A 19,374-nucleotide genomic window follows, 5' to 3' on the forward strand; every position below is an offset into this window, starting at 1 on the left:
TTTTTGAAGAGGTTGAATCCTGCAACTTTTTTTTGCCAGTTACTTATTGACAAGTGGATCTCCCCTTCCCCCCAACTATTATCACCTCTCAGCAGCACTTCTCTTTGAGTAAAATGCGTTTGCCTCTATTGCGAGGTCATAGACTGCAAATACGTACAAATTACTTGACCTGGATTGAATTTATGTGAATCTCCAAGTTTTATGCTTCTGCTCCTCCCCTTCAACTTGATGAGCCAAAAGATAAGATTTCTTAAAGATGATCATTGCTTATTAATTGCCCAGTACATTTGCATGTAAATCCAAAGCTATTGAAACTACAGCATATGCATTTTACTCCCTGAATTGTGCAATTAAACAAACAGCATTCTTTTTCTTAAAAAAGGTTTTAAAAAGTTAATGGTACTTTCACTAACTTAAAATAATAATAAAAAAATATATTGGTCACAATTGTAACTGGTGAGCCAGTGAAATAGGTCAGTAAGAAATTATCAATTGCTCAATAAGACTCATTATAAAATTGCAAACAATATAGTAACATTTTTCCCCTAGCATGAACAATATTTGTTCAATGTTCTGAAGATGGAAAAAGTCAAACTGCATATGGAATAGTCAGTGATTTTGTCATTTGTAAAATATTAATGTAATATTCTGTCATTGTAAAATATATATTTTTAATATCATCAAAAATGTAAATGGGGCGTCCATCAACTGAAAGCACGCTGTCAGAGTTAAAATTTAAAGTAGCATTTTTGTATTTAGTTACTTCTATTTCTGAATAAATAAGCATTATGTCATCAAACCACAGGTCTGTTTTGATTTAATGGTCAGAAGCTGTACTATGGTGAATAATCTAAAAATCACAAACATGTGAAAGTAATTTTATATATGCAGTTTATTAGATCCTTAAAATAAAAAGACAGCTAAATATTGAAAAAAAAAAAAAAAAAAAAAAAAAACAATTGTTGGGATTATAGGAATGAATGACGATAACTTGCTAATAGTCCATCACCTGAAGCTTCTAATTGGCATGGCCCTCCAGTCAGTGTTCACGCGGAATTCATTCAGTGTTACCTCGATGAACTTTCTACAGTGAAAAAACCCCCGTTCATTTTAAAAAAACAGTCAGTTGAGCTGAGGCTCGAACCCGTTCACAGGTACAGAAAACCGGCATGTTACCTCTGCACTATCCTAGCACAAACACAAAACCTCCTTAACTTAAATACTATAGCTATTGTACCTGAACTATGAAACTCGATCACACTCACTTTATATTTTACATAATCTTGTAATTAGATACTTGTTTAAATTAGGTTAATCACAAGTTTTGATGAGAAACCTAATATTTTATTGTGTGAAGCACAACAGATGAATTTAAATTCTTAGAGCCGTGCCTGCTGTATGATCACATGATCACATGTGACGAATTGCGTGATACCGCGTAAAAAACGCACATCCTTAAAGGCCACATCTGTAGGGGCAGTTTATTATCACATGGTAACAGTTGTGTGAGTGAATTGACACCATTGAATTCCTGAAAGAGTATGGAGAGAAGCTTCCCGATGAAGTCCATTTGCAATTACAGGCAAAATAGTCATTGTCACTATACCATATTTAATTAAATGACACGTTATATAATAAGAAATATTAATAACTGGTTTAAATATAATTTATACTTTAAGTGCAGGAAGGCAATAAAATTTAAAGAGATGTGCCACCAATTTGAGGTATATGAAAGTAATAATTGCTAGCGGTATATATGGTGTTGGAATGTACAGTAATGAAAATGAATATTTAAAATTTGATAAGGAATGTGACTGTTCAGGACAGGTAAATACTCATTAAAAACAGGCACACTGATGGTCATAATTTGTAGTAATTTTGAAGAATAACCTGTATTGCCTGTACAAATTTTTATTCTCAGGTAGAGACATGGTTAAACAGAGTGTTGGAAAGAATGGTGGAAACATTAGGAGTTAAATTTAGAGAGGCTGTCCCAACCTCTGAATTGAAGCCCAGAGAACAGTGGCTCTTTGACCCCGCTGCACAGGTTTACACAGAACTGTACTGTATATTCTTCCCACTTAGATTCATATATAACTTTTGGTACTATGTCTACCCTTTACATGTTGTTTTTACAGGATTATTGCTGTTTTATATTTAGATCACGTTAGCTTGCACTCAAATTTGGTGGACCAATGAGGTGGGTAATGCTTTTGCAAGACTTGAAGAGGGGTATGAAAATGCCATGAAAGATTTCTTCAAAAAGCAGCTTTGTGATTAGATAACAGGTTCGAATTAATCCAAACTAAAGATGGCAAAGTATAATTAGATGGAAAAAGTGTGATAGATGATAGTTTTATCTTAGGTTAGGTTTGTTGATGAAAACTAATAATAATGATAGAAAGCACTGCTTTGCCAATATCGGTTATGCCTAGATCCAAAACTCATATGAATATTTAGGAAACACCCCTCAATTTTTTATCACACTGTTAACTGATAGGTATACCTCAATTATGATATTGTATGTAGGAAAAGCCTGTCTATGCACTTTTGCCATCTGGATGATTTTTGCTTTGTTTTGTAACAGGTGCAACATTACTCTCACCCAATCTCTCCACCTCATTATGGGAGGGGCACCAATATGCCCTGCTGGAACTGGAAAGACAGAGACAACCAAAGATTTGGGGAGAGCCCTGGGTATTATGGTGTATGTGTTCAATTGCTCTGAACAAATGGATTATGACAAAAGGTATGAGAAATGAAAATATAGTATACATATTCTTGGATAATTGTCACATTAATTAATACAAATGAATATTTTAATTTTTTTTAAGTCTTGTGGCGATATTTACAAAGGTTTGGCCCAGACTGGAGCTTGGGGCTGCTTTGATGAGTTCAATCGGATATCTGTAGAAGTGTTATCTGTCATAGCAGTACAGGTTTGATTTTTGTTTTTTTATTTAAGAATGATATATTTATAACAGATAATAATAATAATAATAATAATAATAATAATAATAATAGCAGCACAAATATTCATAAATATATAACGTTAGTAAATGGAAGCAGTGTTAGCTACAAACAAACTAGGACTAGCTAGCTTATGGTTTACCAGATAAAATTATAGAATAAAATATAAATATTTGTAAATACCTGTCCACATACAACAAGAAAGTTTAATGGTGTTCTTATCAGTTTAATTTCTCCAACAAATCCCACCTTGTAGTAGGACTAAGTGTGAGGGCTTTTGTATGCATTCAGGATTTGCTTAAAATCAATTACATATAAATGTGGGGAAAAATTTCTGGCCACATGCCAATGTCCATGGACCACAGGTTCTTGGGCAAGTTTTAAGGGTCACTGTCGAGTCCAACTGCCTTTAAGCTGATAATTGTTAGTTATATGAGTGCTTTTGCAGCTTCCCTGATTACAACCAGCCATTTTGCTGGATGTTTTGCCACTCAGTCTAGGGGGGCGTGTTCCGGCAGGAAAGTGACGTCAATACCCTCTACAGACCAGTTCCATGAGTGGCCAAAAGAAGCTTTGGTGCGCTTCCTGTCTGAGAAAGAAGGCATTAAGGTAAAGGTCAAGAAAGTATTCAATCTACTGTATGTACTTTACTGAAAATGTTTTCTCTGCTTTAGAGAAAATAAGTTGCAGCAGGACTTGGCATTTAAGTAAATTACTGTTATCGCTTTTTGCCACCTTTTTTTCTAGCCTGAAATCAAAAAGACTCCCTAAGTCAGTTTATGGCCCATGTTCACATCACAGTGAATGACATGTTAAAATGCTACCTTCTATTAGACCGCCGCTATAATTACACCACCCCAAAAACCTTTCTGGAACCGATTAAGCTCTATCAGAATCTGCTTAGTGTAAAAAGGACACAACTACCATCAAAAATGGATAGAATAGTGAAGGGATTGGTAAAATTATCTCTGCACAGGTTAGAAATAACTACTAATGATTCAAAAATAATTTTCAACTTGTCTATTACATGGACATACATGAATTTATGAATGTATAAACATAGGTAAATGACCTGAATGTTAAGCTGGCAGTTAAAAAAGTAGAGCTTAAACAGAAAAATGAAGATGCTGGCAAATTTATTCAAGTTGTAACAACAGAAACACAGAAGGTATCCAAGGGGAAAGCCATTGCTGATGAGGAGGAGCTGAAAGTTCAAGCTATTGCCAAGGTAAAACTGTGGCCTATAATATTTTTTAAAAACCCAGTAACTTGGGGGGGGTATGAATAATTTTCAATAACACAATTATCAGTGGTACATATTTCAGCAAGGTTTTTATCAATTTTAATGAATCTGTTGGGAACAGGACTTAAGTTCTAATTATGCTTTAAACTACATTTTGTTTATTTGTAGAAGGTAGGTAAGAAGCAGAAGTCTTGTGGGGAGGACGTAGCCAAAGCTGAGCCTGCTCTGCTTGCTGCACAAGAAGATTTGAACACACTAAACAAGGTATATCACACCAGTCAGGGATATTTCACCACCACACCACTAGAGTTCACCCTCCCCTGAGTTCTAGGACACTTCTTTGATTATTCCACTCATTACCTGTTCATGGACTATATAAGACACAGGCTGCATCCGAATATCCCTACTACCCTACTATACAGTAGGTGAAAAGCAGTATGCCAAAGGAGTAGTATGTACGAATTCTCAGTATTCATAAAACAGTATGTGAGAAATACCTGGATGACCTACTGCTTCCGGTGAGATTCTCCAGTGTAGAACCAACGGACACTGCACTATCCCATAAGGCAACAGGACTGGCGCAGAAGAGCGGTCAGAACCAAAAATGGCGGAAGGCAGTGCGTTGCCTCTTTTTAACTTGTAGGTCACATGACAATGCCAACATGGCAGATGTAGTACATCCAGATAGTATTCATGCTGCACACTTATACTGATCAGTACATATCGTTTCAACGACTGAGCAATAGGTACTGAATCGAATACAGCAGATACAGTCACAGTACATAATTACGAACATAGCCACACACTCATACAGTATCAAAGCCTTACCAATAACACCTTGATGTGTACATTGAGCCATTTCTTAGTATATATTGTGTTGTCTTTCGAGCCTTGCTAGCTTTTTGTATGACTGTTGTTTTTTTTTTTTTTTTTTTTGCATTTTTAATATTGGATTGTGGACTGATGTTTTGTAATAAAACCTCTTCTGAATGGATCCAGTCCCAAGTCTGTTACAGTACATCTAGTATATAGCCCAAAGCCCATTATACCCACAAACACGTGAAAATGACCATACCCTCAATGGCTTTACACTAGAAGGACCCCAAAAACTGAGATAGAAAGCCAGCTGCTGATGGGCTACTTTGAGGTCTTCAATTTGAATCTATGTGTAGCTTTTTATGCTTAGGAATGACTTTGTGATATGGAAGTCCTTGTGGAAAAATGTGGAACATTTTGAGAATTGGTTGGGGGTGTTTGTGGTTCAGTGCTATGGTGACACCCTGCATATTTTCAAGTACTGTGTAAAATAATTACATAATTGCATCTCAGTGTGTTATTTAATGACATAATTAAGATTGAATTTTAATTCATTAAGATTCAGGAATTATGTTTGTAAATGCAAATTTACTGTAACATGCTGCCTGGACCCTGCAGAAACTTGGTTGAAGCAAAGCTAGGGACCAAGTATGTGGATGGCTGCAGTGTGGAGTTTGCTGTGGCGTTTGAAGAGAGCAGCTCATCCACTCCTATGTTCTTCGTTCTCTCTCCTGGAATTGACCCATTAACCATGGATGTAGAGGCACTAGGTCTGTATAGGCTGTTGAGTTAGGGACAGGATTAAAACTATACTCCTTTTACTCCTACACATTTTGTTATAACTGTGCCCTTGCAGTATGAGCAGAAACACTGATCAAAAGGATGTTGTGACTATTTATTTATTATTTCGGACATTATAATAAAAATTCCAGTAAAATTTAAAGCTGCAATACTGAACTTTTGCCTCTCTATCACCATCTCTGTTTGAAACATAACTGCAAGTTACTTGTGGAGTTATTTTTTGTGCTTCAGCACTGCTCCTCTGCATGGAGGAATCTGACTGTTTGAGGTATTCACATGAATTGTACATTAGCTCCAGTACTTGACAATAGAGGTGGCAGCGGATATGGTTTTCTTGGAGTAGAGGTGAGTTGCTCTCTCTCTCATACTTAGCAAAAGATAAGTGCAATTTACCAAACTGACCATAGCAAAACTAACAAAAAAACCCATAGGAACCTCGATACCTAGATGAATCAAACAAACAAATGCGCTAATGTTAGCTAGCTACATATTGAGCCACTGAAATGTCTTACCTGTTCGGCAGGGAAAAAAGCCATCTCTGCGTCAATCTTCAAGCCCTTCAGATCTTTATAGTTGTCACCACCTCTCAAAAGCCATGCCGATATTTATTCTCATTTTAGCACGGGCTCTGTCGCTTTCCCTTTTTGACTGCAGGCTCGCTGCAGTTCAAGGTTTCTTGGTTTTGACAACAACTGATGCCCCAGATGTCAACAATGATTGCTGTTTACGACTGTCCAGATTAAAAACAGCAATCTAGATGACTAGTTTTAATTCTAAGCAACTAGTCTAAAAACAAGCTACAAACACTCCACCATCCTCAGCGCCCCACACATGAATGATGTCAAACTGCTGTTTCCCGCAAAATCCAACCAGACAGCTCAAATTATAAATCACTATTATAAGCTTACCAATGTGAATCTGGGTAAGGAAACTTTTCTGGGTAAGGTAAGGAGACTTTGAGCCATTCTGTGGTGGATTTGCTTGTGTGCTTAGGATCATTATCCTGTTGAAAGGTCCACTTTTGGTTCAACTTCAATTTTCAGACAGATGGCCTCACATTATCTTCAAACACTCCGATATGATACAGAATTCATAGTTGAATCAATGAAGGCAAGTTTTCCGGTTTCTGAGGCAGAAAACAACCTCAAACCATAACATTTCCACTGCCGTGCTTCACAGTTGGTATGAGGTGGTTCTCCTGAAAAGCTGTCTGCTGTTACTGTGGCCAAACAACTCTATCTTAGATTTGTCTGTCCAGGGAACATTATTCCAAAAGGCCTGATCTTTGTCTGTATGCTCATTGGCAAACTGTAGACTTGCAAAGGCTTTTTCCTGGCACGCCTCCCATGCAGGTCAAATCTCTTTCTGATTGTAGATGCATGTACTGACACCAACAGTTGCAAGACTTATAAATAAGACAGGTTCCACCTGCACTCCCTAAGCAGTTTCTGATCACTGGTACCCGATCTTGAACACCTGATTCAAATTATATGGATTTGAAGTTGTGATCAATGTAGGGGTATACTTACTTTTTACATATAACTGATCTGTTTTTTGTTAATTTAAATTGTGAAAATGACTACAAAATGTCATTTGATTATCATGTAAGTGTAACAGCTTTATTAATTGGCACTGTTTCAAAGGGGATCAAATTTTTGTTTGTCCGTCCAAATATGTCAAACAAAACAAACGAACAAAAAAAAATATATATATATATACACTTTTCATGGGGTGTACTTATTTTTTTCACATGACTGTAGGTGTATACCAACTGCAGTGTAGCACACAGATCATCACATTTGCAGCCTGTGATTTTGTAGAGGGAATAAGCACATAGATACAAACGCCAACAATTTTTTAAATACACAAGGGATTGATTGATAGAGGAATTAATGGTAAGCTGCCCAACCAAATCTACACGAATGACCCATGTTTTAGGCTAATTGCTGCTACTGTAGAGCCATGACTACAGTTTGCTTATGGGAATGGGACAAGCATTTTATAAAATATTTGATAAGGCACAGATTGGATGGGTAGGACATCAAAATAATTTCCATTGTTATATATATAGCTTACTTGGGCCCATATTTCATTTCATGGGCACTTTAAGCCCATAGCATATAAATTGTCATTTGAAAGCTTCTACCATTGCATTACCAAAATGGCCCAGCATATTGTACCAGTTGTACCAAACCCCCACACTTGCAGAGTCATGTGCAGTACATGCTACACATTCAGCCCAAATATTAAGTTACTGACCTCATATAAGTATTTGTATCCAAGTTCTCCTGTTATACTTTACTATATCTATAGGAACAGGAGACTTTGCCATGCCTGCTGCAGGCTTTTTCAACCCCCAATCTTTCCTCACTGCCATCATGCAGTCCACAGCCAGGAAAAATGAATGCCTTTCGACAAGTTGTGTATGACTGTAGGGGTGACCAAAAAGTATAGGGAGGACATGACCAGCGCACGGAGAGATGGTGCTTTTATCTATGGTCTTTTCTTGGAAGAGAAAAGTCTTTGAAATGACGCATGTTTTATGACCTCAATACTGGAACATAGATTAAACACACATCCAAGCCTTTATTTTAAATACACCATCTATAAATCAAAAAACATTAGGCTAGATTGCATGGAGAATATATAAATAACAGACCTTTAAGGCTGTTTAGATGAACTGGTGCAAAATCAAGGATTCTCAGACTGAAAATCATAACATCAACATTGAAAGCTAAAAGCAATGGCAAAATATGGCTTTCAAACACTTCCATAACTTGCATATTGCTCTCTTTCAAACAAGCTAAACTTCAACAATGTGACATTTATAATCATTTATAAATTGCTATTGAAATGACACCTTGCAGACTCTAACACTGAAATTGCTTCCCCACATGCTACAAACTTTAGCCTGTGTTAAATTTGCTCAACTCTTCATTTACACATGAAAGTTCATACATTTTTTAACTGAGGTGTAGTAAATTCACCAGCCCTCCATGTATGAAATCAAATGTCCTATCAACATGTTAAAGGCTATCTGTGATATTTTGTGTTTTCCTATATGAAGGGTATTGTTCAATGAAGCAAATATTTAGTTAAAAATCTTAAGATTCACATGATCTAATAGAAGGAACTAACTGTATTCCCTGCTATAAACTGCAGCATAATCAGTAACACTAAACTTAACTTTAATCCAGCTCATGTTTAGAAAATGAACTCATGTTTTAAATTAAGATTAGGACTGCAGTTTGTAGTCTTAGACATGAAGCTGCTAACAACATTAGACATTGCACTATAAATTCAACATCAACTGCACAGCAAAGAAATGGTGACATCAGTTGTTTGTCAATCACATGGTCTTGGTAATTTCTTGTCATTGGCTTGTAAGAATACCTTCAATTTTTAGCCCATCCACTTTCTCAGGTTCCCCAAATGTCCCAAATTCTTAGACTGCACTTCACATCTTCACTTTCTACATCACCCCATTCTCATATCTTTTTTCTAAAATTTGGACTGTGCATCATGGTCAATCCACAAGCTAATTATGAAACAGATCATGAGTACAAACAGCACACAGTTAATAATAAATTCAGGGTTGCCATCCACAGGCATGGATTACATCGGTGTCCTTTTGAAATAAAACAATATGAGCATTAATGTTTGAAACATTTTCACCGGAGCTCGCTGGGACATCCATTCTGGTGCAATAGCTGATGCCCTTTTAAAGGAGTTGACACCTTCCATGCTGGTAATCTTCATTAATGCCATTCCCGTGGACCACCAGGAGACAAAGAACATATATGAGTGTCCTGTGTACAAAACACGTATGCGTGGGCCCACCTATGTTTGGACCTTTAATCTAAAGAGAAACCAACTAAGTGGGTGTTAGCTTCTGTATAACTGCTTCTCAGTGTCTACTGCAACAGAACTTAGAGAAGAAACATTTTGTGATTTTATTTAATCCATAATTCTGTTATTTAATTGTTTATTTTTTGTGCCCTTTCAAGTAAAATTAATTTGCTATTTGGTTTTATGCCTTCATTGTTTTGAATAAAAACCTTATCAACATATCAAACCTGTGGTATGGTTACGTTTCAGTTTTTCAACACAATCACAAGGGGGCAGTGTAAAAGCATTTCAGTAAGAAAAAAAACAAACAAAAAAACTATAGGCATTTCATTAGTATTTACCCGTTTTATGCGTTGTGTTGCTTTGATTTATATTTAATATTACTTATTTCAGAAAATATCCCTTCTGTAATGGAGTGCTTTTTGGATCTGGATATTCTCAATATCTACATCGTAAATATAGGCCATGTCTGATTAAAATACGTAAACCATGCACAAAACAGCCACAGATGTTACCGGCAGAGGGCTAAAAGAGGTCACTGGCAGCACCTAAAGACTGACAGTACTGGAATAGCATATAGCCAAGTTTGTGCTGTGGTCTGGCCACACTACTCTACACTCGGCTATGTGACGGGATTTGGGCTTGGGGAACCACTGCAGTGACATTGCGGATTCTTAAGAACCCACTGTCTGCCATCTTGGGCTTTGTGTGCATTTATATTTACGGAAACTTTGCATGTGCTAAGTAAAACGGAACAACAGTTCAGACAAACCAAAATCACAACAAAAATGCTGATTCCTGTTTTTGTGCCTTCTCGTACACAAAAGCTATTCATGGTCTCTTTAAAGTATAGGCCATTGAGGTATTGATGTAAACAGAGCACAGTATTGACTGTTGAACACAGTACGCCTGTTTTCCATTAGATTCAATTCATTAGCTAATCACCACATGAACTGAATCAAGGTTGCTGTTTTTTGTTTTTTTGTAAAGAGAATAGGCTCCTCAGTAGTGTAGTGAGCACACCCAGTCAGAAATGAACCAACCTGGTATGGACTGTAAGAAGTCTACCAACTTAGGCATGCGGTATCTCAGAAGAAGTTCTTAATTAGAGGAGTGACCAGCTTCACCCATAACTTCACATAACGGTTAGGTTGCTTAAAGGTGGAGCCTGACACTTCTGTGGACCTCTGGTACAACATGTCTTGCTCCTGAAGGACAAAGAAATGTCAGTGTGAAGGGTTTTGTATTAATATTGAACCTTGAACCAATCTGGCAGCATTGAATAAATAAATACCATGCATTAAAAGTAGTAAACAAACACTCAGGTCTCATGGTGGTTTAATTAAGTGATATAGCACAAGCAAGAGTGCTGTTGTACTGAAGTTCGGTACGACTGTGAATAGACTACAGCTAATTACAGCCATGCTGATATTCAGTAAAACATCATGATTTTGAGTGTGACATTGCTTTTTTACAACTCTTCTATAAACAAGAAATTAATATGGAGTAACTGACATTTCAGACATGATATAGCCAAATGTTTTATTTATATTTGCTTCTTCAATTAAAACATTTCCCAAAGAAGCCACAGCTGGAGAGAATTGCATGGTTATGGTGGTTTGGATAATTTGGCAGCAAAATTACTGGCATTGAATTTGGCATAGAAGAGCAAACAAATTGGGAGGTTAAATTGGACTTTAGTCTACACTGACTGAATTTATCACATTTGTTATCCAGTGACGGGGTTTGTGTGGGGAGTGCTGAGAGTGCTGTAGCTATAAGCTTATATAACTTCCATCCGATAAGGACTGACAGGAACCTCAGCTTGTCCAAAGAGTTAAAGAGCATCTGACCCCATTTATGGTTACTCAAGCTTTATTACCACTCACATACAGGTTTCCCAGAAGGCTCACATGGCTCACATGGTCTAACCGTATATTATGGGTAAACTGCAGGGAATGCAAAGGCTTTTCTGATGTACTGTAATATGATCCTATCAGTTGTATGATTATATAAGACACAATGCACATAAATAGTTATTATCCATTATATAACGACCAAAATATCTTTATGTATGAGTGACACTGACCTGTTGCAGTTGAGTCTGGAGTTCATCATTTTCTGTTACTATGGCTATCTGAGCCTCTATGTCTCTGTGCACAGAGCGGTAACCAAAATTGGGGGAGCCTATAAGAGTCAGACAGGGACGGTCGTTTCCTTCCAGGTAGTACCACAGTCCTGTAATGGCAGAGAAGGTAACCTGAAGCTTAATCACCATCACACAGGCACATACACACACCTAAGCAGCTGAATTAGTAGGCAGCAAATTTTAAAAGAAACATTTAGACATATGCAGTGTTCACTCAAGCCAGTTTATGTTTTCCCTTAAGAAATCACAAGCCTATATAGCTACCAGCATGTGTGTGAACATTATCCAGATTAAAACTGCCCTATTTCAATTTGGCAACGTTTCATTGCTGGCACTGGATTTGTGAGTTCAACAACAAACACGGCCTCTATTCAGCCCTTGCAGGAAACTCTGAACATGAAATATGATACGTTTGCATTTCAGAACAAATAGATTCTTCTGTGCCTTCAGTGCAAAGACATAGAAACAGTCAACAATCCAAAATGTCAAAATTTTCAACATTTTACAATGCTAAACAAACTATGATGTAAATCACTGCACTACAAAATTCTACATGAAATACCACAGAGAACCAGTTTATCCTAAGGTAGTTGAATATCAGGTAACGCCACCGACGGGAAGCTACTCAAATCATATTACTCAGGATTTCCTTGTATGTACAAACTATTAATTATGTACCCCAAATGGCTTTGAGGTAATTTGATCCTACTCTGTGCCTGAACTAAATCACTCAATTTGAAAACAGTCTAGTTAAGGGAGTTACTACCTCACACGCATAACCTCTCTCTCCTCTCTCTCCCTGCTTCTGTTCATCTCTCACTTAATCACTTATTCCAGCTCATTGGCCCCTGCCTGGGGTGAATAGGTCTATTGTAGGCAGAGGGCCAGAATGCCAGTTAATGGTCATTGATTCTTTTCCTGCTTGACCAAGAAGACCTCTGCACCCCGTCTATTCCCACTTCTGCTCCTATGTTTACTAGAAATGACGGCATTGACAAGGCTTTATCTAATAAGCGGGACTTCTCAACGGGAGAATGAAATTGAATTGCACTGATGCTGCACATATTTACTGAACTCGGAGTCTCTCACTCTTTTCTTGTTTCTCTCCTTCCTATCTCTCCAAGCCTAGGAGTGTTTAAAGCCATTTCATACACTTTGAATACGTATTAAAATATGTAGTGAAACACATAAGTAACTATACAAAATCAGTAGCAGGAGGGAGGGTTAAATAATGGTTTTGTCCTTCACCATGTTACCGAATTGCATTTAAAATTCTGAACTACTTTAGGAGTCAGTAAAAGTTAAAGATCTGATCTCTAGTTTACTGATAAAATAATAATAATAATAATAATAATAATAATAATAATAATAATAATAATAATAATAATTCCTTACATTTATATAGCGCTTTTATTTCTAGAAACTCATAGTGCTTTACATAGCATGGGGGAGGGAATCTCATCAACCACCACTAGTGTGTAGCATCCACCTTGATGATGCGACGGCAGACAAAGTGCGCCAGAACGCCCACCACACACCAGCTATTAGTGGAGAGGAGAGAGTGATGTAGCCAATTCGTGATGGGGATTATTAGGAGGCCATGATGGAGAAAGGTTAGTGAGGGAATTTCGCCAGGACACCGGGGTTATACACCTACTCTCAAAAAGGGTCTGGCAGCGAGTCTGTAAATTTGAATGATAAGATCAGAGGCCATTCCATCAGAAAACAGATCCTGGGAGGAGTTTATAGGCTTGGGCTGTAGTGTTCATTAGAGGGCTAATTACAGGGATTATTTAACCACAGTGCCTCTAATATACAGTGACGTGAGGATATAAATCAGAGCAAATAATAAATTTCACTCACCCTTGGCATGGAATGTCCAGTCAGGCCGATGGTATTCATGCAGGTGGACCCTATCTTGTTGACCCAGCTCACACACCTATATACAAATTACTACAGCATTAGCTTGTATACATTGTAGTGCGATATAAAAACACACCATTATTTCACAGCAACCCTGTGATCATCACAACTGAGGTACATAGATTTGGGTGGATGGTTGATTAAACTGTCTCTAGGTAGGTATGGCAGCTGGGGAAAACTCATCACATGGCATAATTGTGACATTTTCTACCGTACAGTTTGTTCTGAAGAAAAAACAAAACAAAACAGGAGTTCCTGAACTGACATATGTTTAGCTTTTGTGTGGATCTCAACCACAAGTAAAGTTATATAACAACCACCTCCACATGGCAGGGGTGAAAGTATGATACTCCACAGTTTGACAAAGTATAGAGGCCATAGAAAAGATGACTAAAGTTCTAAAACCAAGATTAACCGCTATCAAAGTGATGGAAAGGCCAAAGTGTGGAGAAAGAAAGGATCTGCTCATGATTGAATACATATGAGGTCTTTAGTCAAGCACGGTGGAGGTAGTGTCATGGCTTGGGCTTGTATGGCTGCTTGTAGAACAGGCTCAATAATCTTTATTGATGATATAACTCTTGATGGTAACAGCAGAATGAATTCAGAAGTCTATAGAAACAATCTGTCTGCCAATTTACAGAGAAATGCATCCAATCTTATTGGGAGGAGCTGCTTCTTTCAGCAAGACGATGACCCAAAACACACTGCCAACACAACAATGGACTTCATAAGGGGGAAAAAACTGGAACGTTGTTGGCTGGCCAAGTCGGTCACCAGACCTTCAAGCAACATTTCACCTCCTGAAGGGAAAAACTCCCTGAAACAAACAACAACTGAAAGAAGCTGCAATACAAATCTGGAAAAGAATCATTAACATAGAATGCAACAGTTTGGTGACGTCAGTGGGTCTTGATGCAGTTACTGCAAGCAAGGGATATGCAAACAAATGCAGGTGCATATAAAAAAAATTTGAATAGCGTGGAAAAGTATTTTTTTTTTTCCGTAATTTAATTCAAATCATTGATGAATACGCCTTATAGCTCATGGAAATAAAAAATTCAGTATCTCAAAATATTAGAATATAGAGTTTATAATACAGAAATGCCGACCTGAGAATAGCTCTAATCAGATAATTAACTCAAAACACCTGCAAAGCTTTCCTGGGCCTTTAATCTCTCAGTCTGGTTCAGTACATAACCACAATCACTGGGAAGATGAAAGTAAATTCTGCATTTCATTTGGAAATCAAGGTCCCAGAGTCTGGAGGAAGAGTGGAGAGGCACAGAATCCAAATTACTTGAAGTCCAGTGTGAAGTTTCCACAGTCAGTGATGATTTGGGGTGTCATGTCATCTGCTGGTGTTGGTTCACTGTGTTTTCTCAAGTTAAGAGTCAATGCAGCGTCTACCAGGAAATTTTAGAGCACTTCATGCTTCCATCTGCTGACGAGCTTTATGGAGATGCTGATTTCCTTTTCCAGCAGGACAAGGAAAAGGAAACTAAAGGAAAAGAAAAACAGTGCTAAAACTACTAATAACTGGTTTGCTGATCATGGTATTACTGTGCTTGATTGGCAGCCAACTCGCCTGACCTGAACCCCATAGAGATTCTATGAGAGATACCAGATCCAACAATACAGACGAGCCGAAGGCCGCTATCAAAGCAAATTGGGCTTCCATAACACCTCAGCAGTGCCACAGGCTGATTGCCTCCATGCCACGCTGCATTGGTGCAGTAACTCATGCAAAAGGACCAAGTATTGAGTGCATAAATGAACATACTCTTCAGAAGGTCGACATTTCTGTTTTAGAAATTATTTACTCTAATATTTTGAGATACTGGCTTTTTGATTTCCATGAGCTGTAAGCCGTGATCATCAAGATTAAAAAAAAAAAAGGCTTGAAACATTTCACTTTATGTGTAATGAATCTAGAATATATGAAAGTTCCACTTTTTTAATTAAAGTACTTTTTTTGAGATACACCTGTATTATACCGAAATGTTATTTACTTTAAGACTATCTGTTCCTATACTTTTGTGCACCAAAAAATTTAAATATCAGAAAATTAAATATACATTTTTTTTTTTTTAATCAAACCCAGAGGTCTTCAGTGTACAGCAAAAACAAAATAATTGGCCTTACTGTTCCAATACTTTCAGAGGGGACTGTATTGAAAACATGTGCCATGCAACAAATACAGAAGCCTAGCTAAACAGAATATTTGCTCACCTTACTATAGAACTGATGGGCAAGGTGAATGTAAGCTTCGGGAATGGCACCTGCCACCCCTTTGGCCCCAAAAAATCCATTGACCTCTGGTGAGGCCATGAGGATGCGGTAATCTGCTGCAGCTCCCAGTACTAGTCTCATGTAGGTTCGTGTCAGGTTAAAGTAGCCTGATGTTAGGTAGACTGTGGAGTCCCCATCTGCCTCCCTCAGAAGTCTCTGTGTTACCACCTCATCCAACTGGATGCCCAAAGGTTTCATTTGCACAAGCGGGAAGACCCAGGTGTCACTATGCTCTTCTCCACTTTCCACTTTCGACATGGAATCCAGCTCCAGCATATGCTGTCGTGTCCTGGCTGAATTCATTACTTCCATAATCCGCTGCTGTGCTGAATTTGAGAAATCTACTCGATTACCTGAGAATCAGAGATAATACAGATAATCTCAGAGATACAAATAGGTAAGGAATCTTATCCATCCCTTTTTTGTATTCATGAAATTCAGCAGTCCAGTTTATTTCAAAACTGATGTAGATATTTATTAAACAGCACTGCCAAAATGACTTTTTCATTTGATAGGCCCTCCATGAGAGGCTGTTGCTCATATAAGGATCTTGCAAATGCATGATCCAAACCTCAGAGACGCAGGTCAATAACTGCTGACCATCTGGAAAGGCGCTCTGTCAAAGCCTGGCGCCTCTGCTAGACATAATGTGGCACAGTGAGTCAGAGAAAGAGATGCAATCTGTAAATAATGAATAAGTTCAACGTACAGGCAAATCTAACTGATCCAGGGCCAGTTTGGTGGCATTCTCCACAGTGATGATATGTCAAGAATGAAGAGGGAGAGGCTGATTGGAAGACTGTTTTGATAAATGCAATAAGGAAGTAAAGCCACAAAATGAGTGGAGCAAACAAGCTTCGCTTTAATGGTGAACGCAGGGGCTTTCCCCGCAGGCAGTGCACCAGAAACCCCAAGCCTCTAAAGCCTCGGAGGACCAAACACATCCAGTTAAGAGGGCTGTGGAGTTCAGCTGCTTTTACCGACAGGCAGGAAGATCCGATTACTGGAGCTACACAGGCAATGAAGTGCACAGTCAGCAGATGGGGTTCTCAATGAGCCATCTCTCCAGTTCACTGGAAGGAGGGTGTATGCTTAGGCTTTCTCGCTCCTCTATTTAATTTATTAGTAATGTGTGAGGGTATAAAAGTAATACAATTACATACTCTATGCGGCTACTGGTCATCTTTCGCTATTCTTGTTAATGATGTTCCAGTCATTGTTTTATCACTCTCTTCCTTCACTCTCAGCACATCAGCTCATCCCTCTCATATTATTATTATTATCCCGGCAGACTCCAGCAGGGCCTAGATCTCACCTTCCCGTTCATCTATCCATTCCACCCTCCCTACCTCCCTCCATTTGCAGATCGTTTACCACCAGCAAGATGACATCACCACTCTATATCTGGGATGTGTGATGAACTGTAGTCTCGCTCGGCAGTGGTTATGTCATGGTCCGGCGCTGGCTTCTCCGTGATGGTGCTTGGATTACAGATCTGAGCTTATGGAGTCAGCGTAATCACTCATTCACTTGTCTGTGGGCTTGGGGAGCAGTCTGAATGCAAGACACACAACTAAAAGAAAGGCTACGACATTTCTCTTGAACCTTATAGATCAGAAATGGGATGTGATATGGAAAGTGCAAAGACTACAAGGAAATATCTTTCACTATATTTAGATGATCCCAGTCAACTATGTTAGTGGGTGTGTCAAAGCATTATTCATTAGAAAGAACAATCAAGTGCTCTTGCCATCAATCTTCCTTAAGCACTTCCTTAATTCACAGCTATTACGTAGCTTTGTGGTGCCATATTTCAATGATATCCAGCTTAGTGGACAGTACCACTTGCCTTTGTAAGGGTGCACCATTCCCTCCATCATGTGAACACTGTCATCAGGTGCAAGCTGCAGCGATATGTCACCCACCGCTCCCACTAACTCCGCAAAGAAATCAGCCACCTCTTGGCAGTCCTCCAACAGCACATAACGATCCTGACGATTAGTAAAGTATGAGTCGCTCAGATTAGCTCTGCGAAAGAAGATTATATGAATGAGCAAACACCATTGATGCCTCATGGTTAGAGGTGACAAGATAATACAAATGATCAACCCTTACTGATAGAACTGATAAAACTCCATCTACCCAGTAGTGTTTATTACATATAACAAAAGAACAATATATAACCTGAACCAATGTTTTGACACAAACTGTGACTGTCATCTTACTTATCTTTATAATATATTAAAACACCCGGACAAGCCCATGATGTGGCATGCTTAAAGGTCGGCCTGCATTAATTTAACCAAAATATTTGTTTTTAAAATCACACAATTGCTATGCTTCATCAAATAATTAAAAAACACACACACACACACACACACACACACACACACACACACACACACACAGAGAATGGTTATTTGGAACAACTGAGAAGTCAGATAGCTCACAGAACAAAAAATTATGGGATTTTTTCCTAGAGTTCATTTGCATATTGCAAGATCCTACAATACAAGTTTTGTGAAGGCCAATACGGCAATTACAATTCACATACATTAACCAACTTTCGGATACTCTCTGTGCATTCTCACATATAGTGAATCTTAGCATGCTGTAGTTTATTGCAACACTTGACAACAAATGTGTATATGAGTGTGTTCAGCAGTTCATACCCACTGATGATGAGACTGTTGTCAAACAGGTAAACTTTGATATGCTGTACGCCAATAGTCTCGTTGAAGCGTTCAGGCACTAGGAGGCGTAGCAGCCCACGCAGGTCTGGAGTGTGATACAAAGACACCCTCATCTGCTCTGGAAAATGCTGCAGCAATGGCAATAGCATCGTTCGAGAGTTATTCTTTCCTAGAACAAACACAAATCCACACATATTGTATACAATAGTACAGTTTACACTAATAAAACCACCCAGATACTCTCACACACATTCCACACTGACAGCTGAAAGCATTCCTCAAAAAAGGAAGTAGAAGTAGTAGGAAGATGAATGGGGTTTTTTCTCACTACAATCTTAATTTCTTTCAGGAAGAATAATTGCACGCTGTCAAACTGGTTATGTACTATCTGTTTTTTTAAAAGATAAAGAGAACAAGGAAAGAGCAAGAGCATCAGGGACACCAGTACTCCAAACCTCTTGATCCCCTTGTGTAGTCAAGTAGTACAGACACTTTTAAATCAGCAGCAGCTTCTTCCTGAGAGCATCTGAGTGCCTCCTCAATACAATCAACCTACCAGAAAAGTGCAAGACATAACTCTTTAACCACCTGTTAAATATATAATGAAATATTTTATTGCATTATTTCAACTAACCATT

General features: G+C 38.2%; 1 protein-coding gene across 4 annotated transcripts in view; it reads right to left on the reverse strand.

The window, feature by feature from the left end:
• Positions 1–8,396: 8,396 nt before the first annotated feature.
• LOC108274105 (CDP-diacylglycerol--glycerol-3-phosphate 3-phosphatidyltransferase, mitochondrial) overlaps positions 8,397–19,374 on the reverse strand; it is a 29,691-nt gene continuing 18,713 nt past the window's right edge. For 2 of the 4 annotated variants that reach the window (XM_047159313.2, XM_053684981.1), the window contains exons 4-10: positions 19,192–19,288; positions 18,716–18,905; positions 17,893–18,071; positions 15,984–16,396; positions 13,692–13,767; positions 11,769–11,917; positions 8,397–10,887 (exon numbers count right to left, since the gene is read on the reverse strand). In XM_047159313.2, coding sequence (XP_047015269.1) covers positions 10,768–10,887; positions 11,769–11,917; positions 13,692–13,767; positions 15,984–16,396; positions 17,893–18,071; positions 18,716–18,905; positions 19,192–19,288 — 1,224 coding nt within the window. In that variant the 3' untranslated portion in view covers positions 8,397–10,767. The other 2 variants (XM_017483975.3, XM_053684982.1) reach the window with 2 other exon arrangements.

This window comes from Ictalurus punctatus, chromosome 13, assembly GCF_001660625.3.
Source record: "Ictalurus punctatus breed USDA103 chromosome 13, Coco_2.0, whole genome shotgun sequence".
NCBI classification, from domain to species: domain Eukaryota; kingdom Metazoa; phylum Chordata; class Actinopteri; order Siluriformes; family Ictaluridae; genus Ictalurus; species Ictalurus punctatus.